Source organism: Poecilia reticulata, linkage group LG2 (genome assembly GCF_000633615.1).
Source record: "Poecilia reticulata strain Guanapo linkage group LG2, Guppy_female_1.0+MT, whole genome shotgun sequence".
In the NCBI taxonomy this organism is placed as follows: Eukaryota; Metazoa; Chordata; class Actinopteri; order Cyprinodontiformes; family Poeciliidae; genus Poecilia; species Poecilia reticulata.
The window spans coordinates 39756411-39768589 of NC_024332.1; the positions used below are offsets into that span (position 1 = coordinate 39756411).

At 35.6% G+C, this 12179-nt stretch overlaps 1 protein-coding gene across 1 annotated transcript in view; it reads right to left on the reverse strand.

Annotated features, from left to right (window-relative positions):
- LOC103460357 (polycystic kidney disease protein 1-like 2) overlaps positions 1 to 12173 on the reverse strand; it is a 36217-nt gene extending 24044 nt beyond the window's left edge. The window contains exons 1-14 of the mRNA XM_008402479.1: positions 11917 to 12173; positions 11649 to 11791; positions 10688 to 10870; positions 9713 to 9850; positions 8377 to 8520; positions 8027 to 8151; positions 7249 to 7369; positions 6968 to 7099; positions 5224 to 5337; positions 4741 to 4855; positions 4470 to 4660; positions 4153 to 4383; positions 3822 to 3923; positions 2548 to 2726 (exon numbers count right to left, since the gene is read on the reverse strand). Of these exons, the coding sequence (XP_008400701.1) occupies positions 2548 to 2726; positions 3822 to 3923; positions 4153 to 4383; positions 4470 to 4660; positions 4741 to 4855; positions 5224 to 5337; positions 6968 to 7099; positions 7249 to 7369; positions 8027 to 8151; positions 8377 to 8520; positions 9713 to 9850; positions 10688 to 10870; positions 11649 to 11791; positions 11917 to 12088 (2090 nt within the window). The 5' untranslated portion in view covers positions 12089 to 12173. The remainder of the gene's footprint in view (positions 1 to 2547; positions 2727 to 3821; positions 3924 to 4152; positions 4384 to 4469; positions 4661 to 4740; positions 4856 to 5223; positions 5338 to 6967; positions 7100 to 7248; positions 7370 to 8026; positions 8152 to 8376; positions 8521 to 9712; positions 9851 to 10687; positions 10871 to 11648; positions 11792 to 11916) is intronic.
- Between the last annotated feature and the right edge of the window lie 6 nt (positions 12174 to 12179).

A 12179-nucleotide genomic window follows, 5' to 3' on the forward strand; every position in this document is an offset into this window, starting at 1 on the left:
AGAATAAACACAATAAGAACATGTTTAATCTGTGGTAGTGTTCATTAAAATGGCACATTTCTGATGTATTAAAATTAAATACGATCGGCACACTTAATGATATTAGCGATTAAGTGATGCATTCAGCGAGTACTTTTACTTTTAATACTTAAGTATTTTTAAAAGCCAGTACTTTTTTACTTTTACTTAAGTAAAATGTTAATGTGGTACTTTGACTTTTACTTGAGTACATTTTTGACTGTGTATTTGTACTTTTACTTAAGTACATTTTTTGAGTACTTTCTCCACCACTGCTCAGTGCTGAGGCATCTTCTGCTGTTTTGGTTGAGCAAAGTAGGAGGGACGACCGCTCCAAGATGGCCGCCGTATTTCCTGCGCCGGAGCAGCCAATGAGAGGTCTACTCTTATATTATGTCTATGTCCGATACTATYCGATCTTCTCAAACGTGATCTGAATCCTAACGGCCAGATCTTGAACGTCATTGATACTCGACAAACGTCACTATTCTGCGTCCTGAGACGCACAAACAAGCGGGAGGAAAATCAACAACCAAGGAGGGCAGTGATGAGGATTCGGTGATTACTGTGCTGGCTCCGTCCGTTCGGACAACAACTTCAAAATCGTAAGCTATGCTTCACCGTTAGCATCCATGTTTACTTCCACAAACACTGAGGACTACTTCTTTTTAAGGCGATTGGCAAAACACTGAGCACACTCTCTATGTGAGACGTTATTGCGGGTCACTTTCTGATCAATTTACAGCAAGTCTTAAAGCAAAAGGAGAGTTGGCTGAAATCAGCACTAGTRAATGAGAGCAAAATCAGTGACTGGAACCGTCAGAAAAACTGGAGTCTCTGCAATGTTGTTTTCTTGAATGCTCTTTGTTTTCAGGAAAGTCATAATCAAGATTTTGCTGTGGAAAATTATTTATATGTAGCATTCACTCTTTAGTATGTGAGGATAACACTTTCTTCATTGTGTCCTTGCTGTAATTGCACATATTTTTTTTGCTTTCAGTCAATTTGACATAGCTGTGGTTCAGTGATTTAGCTGATTGGCTTTGTTTTATCAAAACTTTAGTTATCAGATCTCTGACAGTCAAACATATTCAGTTCATTCATACTCAAACCGTTAAGAATCAGTTGGACTTTCTTCTGGGTAACGTTCTAACACACCAATTATTGGTTAAGACAGTCACACCGCCAACTTCTGCTTTCAGATATATTTTGCAAGCACCTGGCTATTAATCAGGCACTCAATTCTTGTGGARGTAATCGGTTTTTCCACACACTGACACTGCTCTTAGCTTTGTTTCTGCTTCTTTTTTTTTTTTTTTGCAGCATGTACTTGTTAGAATTAAGTTATATGTCAATCAATAATTGTGACAATTTGTGAACAAAAGAAGTTTCTCTCTGTCCTGATGTTAAAGTTTGGCATTTAAAACAAACTTAGYCTAGTACAGTTCGTTCCAAAGCTATGAATGGTTCTTTTAGTTTACAATCACAGAAGTCAATCTATTTAAGTGGAAATTAATGTGATGAACCAAAACAAAGCTGTGCGTAATTGTGCAGTGAACTGAAGAAAATCCAGGATTTTCAAATGCCGTTATAAATTATGTTACATGTGTTATGCATTCAGACTCTAGAATCAATACTACTCGTCTCTTTAAAAATTAGATTTAGATTTAGACTTTGATTCAGCCTCTCTAACATGCTTTGATCCAAACTATTCCATTGTAATTTTAGTTCTATGTTTAGAAGGTGAACATCTGTCCTAGTACCAGTAAGAGTTCATAATCCTCTCATTGGCTTTCTMTCTAAACTGGACTTTCTATTAATGACAGCTTCACTCCTGCCACTCTTCCAGTGTCTGCCTAAAAAAGTAGGACAATCTGTTTATGGGCGTCATCAACAGTTTCACCCACCTGAGCTGTAGATCTGTGCAGCTCCTCCAGTGTTACCACAAGCTTTTTGACTGATCTCAGGTTTATAGTTGCACTGTGTATCTTTTGCTTTCAAACAGTCAGTTCTGGAYTCAGTGCRGKACTTTTGTTGCGTATACCAATGTAATCTAAGCTTTGTTCTGGTCAGCCAACCAAACAAAACTTTTTGTTATCAAACYGTCACAAATTTTAAGATGTAACCATCAGGGATTTTCTTTTGAGTGGTTTGTTGTTCAACACTTACATCCTGCCAATACTACTTCTTTCACAAATGAAGTAAATTTTTCTGAATACTGATTGGAGCTTCTTCATGTTTGTTTTAGATGTGGATATTGTATGCAATTCAGTATATTATTCCATACMTTCTGGTTGGAATAAAGTTATATTAGACACATCATTTATATCCTGATAGTGTAAATTTAGAGATTTGAACTGGATGAATCTGCTTTATGTAGTAATTAAAAAATATGTATTCATATCTAAAACTGTTATCTCTGTTGTACATGTACATATTTATTATACTGTCACGACATTAATCAGAGTAGTTCTTATTAGTTCAGCCTTTTTTTTTTGTTTTTTAAGTATTTTTGGGGGGATTTCTCACCAAGCAGGATGGTTTCCAGAATTGTTGTGCCACAGTCTGATGCCCTGCAGCTCTCCCAAAGAGGACGGTGTAGTGAGCAGGAACAAATCCACGGCTCCACGCTCAAACACGGGTTTCTGTGGATCAGTCAGGTGATGAGGCTTACTGTTGCCGTCTGCACCCAGAAGAGTGACTACAACCTGAAACAAAACACTGCATCACAACAATCCTGTGGTTCTTTATCTGTAAAAAAAAAATAATTTTATTTCGCACATAAAAGCTTCTGATTTTGAGGACATTAATAAATAACTTCCTTCTCTTATTATTGTGATATTTAGCAAGTAGAAATAATTTGACCTAAAGCAAAAGACATTTGGTGAGAAAAAAAAATCCATGTTTTTTTATTCAGTCTATGTAAACTTCCAGTTTCAACTCTACATATTTGTTCGTTGTTTACCTTGTCAATTAAATGCACTAAAATTAAGTATTTGGTTTTCAAATGTTATTTCAGTTGAAGATTGATTTATTTATCTTTTTTAATTTACCAGAGTCAGAATTATATGCACGGTGAATTGCTGTTAATGCTTGTTAACATTCTTTCAGCACAAAATGAATCCCCGACATGGAAACAAAAGTTCAGTCAATGTTTACCCTTTCTATTATTTCCACCAGTGTTTGATGCAGAATCTGGTCTGTTTAGCTTTGAAATGCTCTGGTGCGTTTCACAGATGGAGACAGATAAAATGAAAGTGATGCTGACAGACAGATGTTTGGGAAGCCGAGGCTAAGCAGAGCTGAATCACGACTTGTTTACATGATTGCTTGTACGCTATAAAGTGAGTTGGAGATTAAATAAGTAGTTTGGGTTAAACTTTCTGAGTCTGTGACTAGTTTAGCTGCTAGAAAGTGATCTGAGTTTTTGAAGGCACAGKCTTAAAGGATGAAGCATGTCATTATTTCTGTTATTCAAATCCCCAGCAAATTAAATTTTCCAGACTGAAAATGCAAAAACTTAGATGCTTTTTGAGCAGCAAGTTAACTGATGCTGCAGCAATAAACATTCCCATTACATATATCTGCTGGTAAATACTCATTAATTGTTCTTAATGGATTCACTAACCTGCAACTCACAGGATTATAGGACTGCAATTCTTTTGTTTGTTTTCATTTTCTGCATATTACTAAGACAAAACTATCTAAGAGACAAGTTTCCAGATCATTTTTGAGACGATTTTTAAAAATTTGTGTTTAAGATCCATTCATCCTAAATAAATGCATATTAATATTTTCACCACCTGAGAGGAAGTGGAGGCTCCTATGCGATGCCCAGTGCAAACACACAACAGGTAGCTGTAATTATCCATGGGGTCGTTGTCCTCCAGCAATGTCCCCTTTACCTGCACGTGAGTAAAGTAGCTAAACTGATCATCCATTCTTTCATTCATGTCAAACTGGGCTTGCTTGCTAATAAAAGCTTATTTACCTATCAGTAAAATAGCGATCACTTACATAGATAACTTTAACTTCAGCATTTGAGCAGGAAAAAATTCTAAATTTCAGGATGCTCACACCAGACTTTAGATATAAATGTTTTCATAAAGTGGAGTTGGTGGAAAAAGACTTTACCTTGACTGTGTCCTTGATGTCTTTTCTTCGTGCCCACACAACCACGAGGAGGTAGGTCACAAAAAGAGCCCCGACAAAGCACACAACCACTGGGTTCTCAGCAAAGGTCGCAAAAAGCTCAGCAGTGCGTGAAGGGTCGACGAGATTTGGAGTTACAAAGAAAGAGCTGCCAAAAAATGTGAGGTGGTTGCACAAGCACTGGGTGACTAAATGCGTGGTCTTAACACCAACCTTGAAGCACAAACAAACATCATTATCCCAAAAGCAACATGGTGTTCAAAAAAATCTGCTTCTTAATGAGAAATAATTATACTTACTCTGCATCCAGAATCCTTCCAGTCCAATAGAGTTTCATTCCAAAATTTGCATGAGGATGTAATGGGGGTGATGGATAATGTGGCATTTATAGATTTCACACCTGGACCAACAATAGGCCTCACCACAAGATAATGCAATCCAGTGTTTCCCTTTAAATTTGTGGGACTAAGAAGCCACGTGTATCTTTCTTCTGCGTCAGACCCAAACATATGCTCGGGTAAATCACACAAATATCAAATGTGAAATATAACAGAGGAAAATGTTCATTACCTTGAGTAGATCCCGGAAGAGGCATCTGTATCATCGCTACATGATTTGTGTCAGTAGGGTAATCCATGTAGCCAAGGAACAGTTTGAAGGGCAAAGGATCCACAGAAGGCACCATCTTTAAAACATAAAATCAATCTATTTGTATCAAAATATTGTCCCAAAAATCTTTGTATAAAAGATGTACATTTGTAAAACGCTGTGGGTGGCAGAAAACTAACTCTGTACATCTTAAGAGAAAACTGTAGATAAAAGAGGAACAAGCGAGGCAGTGTTCTGAGTATTTACAACAAAAAGCTACAATAACCATTGATATCAAATGATATGAAATGCATATCATAAAAGGTTTTTCAGCCAAATCACTCAGCCCCATTCTTTACTATGGTCAGGGTTATAAAAGTATTTAAATGGTTATTTGCAGAGGTCATCTTTTAACCCACAATAAAATGTTCATTGAACATTCAGTACATAAGCATCTAAGTGCACCTTTAAAAGCAGAGTGGAGTCGGCTGAGGGAACATCTATGGCTGTTGTGCTGTAGTTCCCAAGGTCCAAAACTGAGGTGTTCACTTGTTCTCCAGCGGGCCTTGGCAACAGAATCTATGGAACCAGCCAAAAGCAAAAAACAGATGAAAAGAATATAAATATTTTACTGGCAGACAGCAAACTGTTCTTACTAGGATCAGCATGCTCAGCTATAATTATATTTAAAATTCATTCACCATATTAATTAGAGGTTATCAAGTGGCTACTTGATTAATTTCAAATGGTTGTTTATTCACAAGTAGCTTAAATAGAGCAGATTATGTGTACTCCTGCAATGCAATCATAAATAAGCATAACAGTTTGTTTCAGATATTCCCATGGCTCTGATTAGAATAACAAGTGGATTAATACGTACTCACCTGTTTTGATTGGAAAAAACTAAACGGGAAGAAAAATGTACGGCGTTTTCTTTTGACACTTTTTGCATGAATAATTTGTGATCTTGTGAACCCTAAAACAGCACATCCTTGGACAGGTGTAAGAAACACATGCAACACAATTTGCACATCAAGACTCTCAGCAGACCCAGGGTGGCAAAGCAGGTAGAAGTAGAAGTCTRTTTTTATTTTATGGACTAAAGTTGAAAATCAAAACTGCCTCTTGTCCAGTTTAAACACAAAACTCATTTCATTCTGGCAAATAAAATTTGGTGCTGAGCTATATTACCCAAGTTTGCATTTTACAGAGAATAATAATAAAAACAAACCTCTGGATAACTCAGAAATTACTGTGAAAAACTCATACCCTTRCCACCCAGAGGGTGGCAAAAGGGTTTGCTTTTGCTTAGAAGGGAATTTTCTCATTTTGAATTTGCTCTTCAGTGCATGTTTTAGTTGAAGATTGTGTGGCTGTGACTAAAATAGAAGCCCTACAAACACAAATACTGCTCTTAAAACAGACAGCATATCGTGAATAGATTGTTTCAGGGGATCAACCTCAATAAGAAGTAAGAATGGCTAGTGTTAGGGTGCATTTATTCACATTTCCTATTACACTGATATGCTCTCATTGAACTACGTCATTCAACTAACAGTGAAAAAAATGACAAAAAGCAACAATCCTAGCAATACTTTTTGGTTTGGGGTTCAGAAACTTCAATTACAATTCATCAATGTCATAATWAAACATTTGTTTTGTTAACAATAAGTAATACAATATAACTTCTGGCRATACTTCATTACCAGAAGGCAAGAATGCTCCATTTTTTTATCCTTATGTTTAACAGGAATCACTTGTAAAACTTAATCTGATGTGCTTGGTTTGAGTGTTTCCACCAAAAGCTAGAATGCTTTAGTTTTTAAATCAGAGGGATATAAGCCTATTTGGTTCTAAAATGGGAATTTTCCAGGGGAGCACTTCAGAGAGAGTAAAACACTTGCAAAGAGATTGAAAAATAAAAAGACTTTTCCTTTAGAAGAGCCAAAAAGATGTAGCAACCATTATTACTTTGACATGACAGCACAGTGCACGCAGAAATACTAAGTTGATGAAGCTCAGTCAACAAAAAGTATGTATGGAGTCAAATTAGGAGCAAGCAAGTTCAGATTTGATTTGTTTTATATAAAATTGAATCATATGTCTGAAGAGGATACTTGCTAGAAAAGTCCTCACAGTTAGGTTTGTATTTTAAAAGGTAATCACAGTTTCGAACAATTCCCTGATGCTGCAMTGYTGCAACACTGACCTCAATATCTTCACTTAAGTTCTCAACARGGATACCGGATCCATCTTGTCTTGTGAAGGACAGACCACCCATCAGTCCACTAATGTTTCCTTTCTCGTTCCAAGAAAAGGGATTTTTATCTAAACTCAGCATCTGTTGTTGTATTTGAAAGAGCAAATCAGGGTTAAATCTCATTTAAAGAAAGGCACGTTAGAAAATTGAAGACCTCTTTGATCAAACACGCACAGCATCTGGAAGACACCTGCACTCTGATTTCACATGAAACAATTATTTTGGCTTACCCGGACATCCACTGGTTCATCTGACAGAAACATGTCAGATGGGAGTTGTGGCAGCGAAAACGTGGGCTGAGAACTTAAATTAGCACTGATGGACTCTTTGTGTAAACTCTCAGGTTTTACTCTGCAGGATAAGATCAGAAGACACATCAAATCTAGAGTCATGGGAAAATAAAATGACTTCATTCGATTAATGGGCTCGAAACACGAGGAGCATTTTTCAACATTCTTGTGTTGCATCACAAGCCGGTTTATGTATTAGAAGACTAAATTTCACATGACTGAATGTTGCCAAGTACATAGTCCCATTTTATGATACCTTTAAGTAACAAACTATATCAAACAGTACTTAGAAATTAAACTTTGCAATTTGATGCCTTGAAATTGGCCTCTGTTTCTTTATGAAGTTTCTGCGCTTTCCAGCTTCAGCGCATCATCACAACAATGCTCGTCAATGATGCCATTCTTTGAAGCTTTGAAGTGAGGGGTAGTTTGTTTGATGAGCTCTGTGGTTTTGCAGTTCTGCTAAGTGTTTGAGAATTGCTGCCGCCGCTAGTCTGGAGGAGCTGAAACACGTATGGGAGCTCTCTGGGATACAATCACAGCTGGAGACTGCCACTCCAAGACAGAGCTTTGGGTAAATAATCAAGGATTTCTCAAACATGTATAAATGAGTCAAAGCAACACTACAATAACATTGCAAAAAAGTAAATTTTGCATAAAAAACCCCTTAGAAAAATGTACAGTATGTCTCAGAGTTTAGAATGAAAGTCAAACATACCGATTGACGAACAAACTGATATGAGGTTGTTGTATTATAATTGGACCGTCATTAACCGTCATTGTTTTCAACAAAGTGCTCTGTACGATGCTCAGAGCAACAAGCAAAGCATCAGAGATGTTTTTCTGTAAAAGATTAAACAACATATTAGTTTACAAGGTTCACCAAAACTGAGTAATACTGAAAAACATCGACCACTGAGACCAGACAGTATTTTCTGAACCGATTTTTCAGAAATGACTAACAATAGTAGCTACTTTAATAATTAAAATGCATCCACAGACGTGTTTATGAAATCCGCCAGGGAGATGTTAATCCCCACTGCGTGGGCTTTCAAGTTGATGACTCACGTTGGAAGAATAATCCAAAATCACGCCCACTCCTTCCACAATGATGCTGGCAGCGATGATAACATCGTCTTTGTCTTCAGCTGCGCTCACGTTCATATCCAGGACAGATAAGCTCAGGTTGGCAAACAATGTGGCGGCATCAATCTGTGGAAAGATATCAACTCATTGAACTGCAATCAGAGTGGGGGGTCCAAAGCGTATTCTGATMAAATTAAATGGMTTGTGTTGTTCATTTTTATAATTAGTGGTGGTTTTAGCCCTATTTCATCTGCATTTTTGTGTATCATAAGAATAATAAGTAATCTAATCTAAACTGTTAAAGTTAAATTAGAATTCTAAGTAATTTTTGTACAAAACAGTGCAAACTACTCCAACTATCACACCTCCACTTAAATAAAAACAGCCCAGACATTTTCAACACTGTTACATCACCTCTATTTGCAGTAACGTAATGAAAGAGGATAGTTGTCAGAGGAGAAACTCATTATGCTAAGATGTTATGGTAGGTGATGAAATACACCAAACTGTTTACATTTTTAAAATGGTATTACTTTATTATTGAAATATTTGCAGCAGTGTCTGACAGATTGGTAAATTTGTTTCTGTTGTTTTTAATGTCTGCAAGAATGTAAAGCAGGAAAAGTCAGTATTTCTGAGACTGCTTGTTCTTACTTCGCTCCCCGAGGTTTTAAAATTAAAACATAAACCATCCAGGCCAGACAATATGGTGTGCCTTCATTTTACTCAAAGAACTAACAAGAAACATGTAACATTTATAGATTTTCTGTTTTCTAGCTTAATGTATTGATAAGAAAGGCATTGTAAAAGTAACATTTTCCCCTTATTTGCTTTYCTAAAACATTACTTTAATGGTTTTAAAACACTTGAACAGTGAAGTCTATGTCTGAAAGCTGCATCTGGAGTAGCTCTCCAGAACTGGACTTGGTGACTTCTGGTTTAGKGTTTTCATGCCTCATTATGAAGCAGCAGGGCAGCAGCTTGACCTTCACATTCCTTCAAATCCACCTTCTAACCTCAAATCCTCCATATATTATTAATAAGTCATTGAAAACAGCCACAGTTTAAACCTCAAATCACTCTGCCAACATGTGAGGAATAACTTACATATTTCATGTCCCTCAGTTTGATATGCATGACCTTTGAAGACCTCAAACTAATCTGCAGGATTTAACTTTTTATGGTTTGTCTAACTAACTCTGCCACCTTAAAAACTAAAGACTGACCAGAAAAACTCTGCTGTGCATCAAGAGTACAGCAATGATTATTTTAATTGTGGTTCATATTATTTTTCTGAAACAGTAAAATGCTTCATTACCTGTGCAGACAAGCTGAGTTCATCATCTTTCTGAATGAGAGTAGTAAGCGCTCTGGCTACAGCCTGAGTTTCTTCTGGAGTTTGAGTTGGAGACTCCTTCACTAGTCCAATCATCAAGTCCAGCATCTTGTGTCTGAGCTTTGAAACCCAGAAGTTATGWATTTAGAAAATAAAAATGGTATTACATGAGATAAACACACAGTTACAGCTATGCACACGTATTTGGGAGAAGCGSTAAAAAAGMAAGAGGCTTGTTTATTGAGTTAATTTATATGGTGGCAATTCACAGCAAGTGTCTTACAAAAGAACATTTTTGAACACTTCCTGCTTCYCTCTGTTAACWAGTTTAACAAAGATGCAGATTTATTTTCCCAGCAGTTCTTGGCACCTGCCCACACTCCCTAAAGTATCATTAACTGCTTTAATGGCCACGGTATTGGCATGCTTGATTGTTCAATAAACTGGCCTGAACAACAGAGAATCAGTAAACTCTGGGAGAAAAATACAAAAGTTAACAATGCACATGTAACACCTCACGTTTCACTTTTCAAAACTGAGACAATCAATTTAATACATTTCCATATATTATATTTTTGAAATACACCTTTCATCTAAAAAAAATTGGGGCGTAAATTATTCAAAGATTCTGACAAAAAAACAAAAACATAAAAAATGCTATATAACAGTTTCACCATGATTGGTACTAAATGTGTCTCTAACTCTCTGTGAGAGTAAAATTTGATACAGTTTGTTTTATCACCACTGTAAACAGTATTATGGTTTATTACCCGCTCAGCTGGGTTTTATTGAAAGACATAAACGTATTTTGATGGCTCAAAATATTCCTGCAGACCAGAGAAAATCAGAGAATTATCAACCTTCATATTTCTCCGTTTTYATGATGAGCGTTAATTTGGACATTAGAAAAATGTCAACATAAATCTGACTAACACAAATCCCTTATGGAGACTTTACCTCTTGTCGAGCTTCTTTTTCTGATCCATCAGTTTTGCTGTTCAGCTTTTCAGCCACCGAGTTAAAAAGTTCTCCAGTAGAAACAGCTGACAGTAAACCTTCACTCTCCAGCTTCTCCACAGCTTTCAGTACCGCTGAGTCCAAACCGTCCACTGAGCTCGAGTCTGCTGTAGCATCCCATACCTGTAAATAATGAATTAACTCAATCAGGTCAAACGTAAGGCGGGTCAGGGGCGGTCAGAATTAAATAAATAACTTTACCATGAAATACATATTTATAAATCTCCCATCAATGGCTTTAATGATGATTTTTAATAATTTTATGATACTATTTATGACAAAATAAGAATTTTATGTAATTTTACATTTACAACTAAATAATTAAATATAATATGGAATTATAATATCCCATTAAATAAATAAATCTACCTTTTTAAATGCTTAATTTAAGTAATAAAATGTCCTTTTGCATTTAATYATTTCACTGTGTATTTATTCATTTCATGGCTCTTGGTGTATTTAATTTGTTTAGTATTTAATGGTAAAATTAATTATTTAATGAAGTATTTAATAATTTTACAATACATTTAATACATTTATGGTATATTTATTAAATAAATAAATAGATGTATTTAAATAAATGAATTGATCATAAATACATTTATAAAAATTTCTTTATGATAAACTTAAATAAATTTGATTAATACAAATTCATTTAAGTAGATGAGCATTTATTTATCTACTTAAATATTTATTTAAACACTTATTTAAATAAATAAACAACACATTTATTTTACATATTTTTTAATAAAAAGATATATTAAAATATTTATTTTATTTTTACAATTTTATTTATTTTGTATTTAAATAAATACAGTTCATCATTTATTTATTTTTTTAAAAAAGAAAGGTAATTTCATTAAGCTTTCTTTTCACCACCTGCATTCTGTCTTTAACAAACCTGTGCGGTTATAGTGGCGTTAACTTCATAGCTGCTGTTTTTTGCAGTCGCTGTAATGAGGAGTTTGTTCYCAGCTCTTCTGTCTCCRACAGGAAGGTRCAGAACYYTGATTTCTCCAGTTTTACTGCACAACAGATGCTTTTCTGATAAAATTAGAAAAAAATGTAAATAGAAACTGGTGATGATTGACATAAATTARAACAAAAATGTGCAATCAAGTTAAAKATAGATAATACAATATCAGTGATAAAAGTCTACAATTACCTACCGTCTGTCTTAAAACAGTACCGACAATTTGAACAAAGCTGGGCACTAGTGCACATTATACTGAAAGGATCAAGTATAGTTCCAGCTGATGGTGATATAGTGCATGAGAGGCTTTCAGAAACCTCAGTGGTTGGTCTTGAAGTTGTTGCACTGTGAGATGTAAGAGCAACCATAGTGGTAGGTGTGGCAGCAGGTGAAGCTGAAGGAGTTGCAGCTGAAGGAGTTGTAGCTGAATGAGTTGTAGCTGAATGAGTTGTAGCTGAA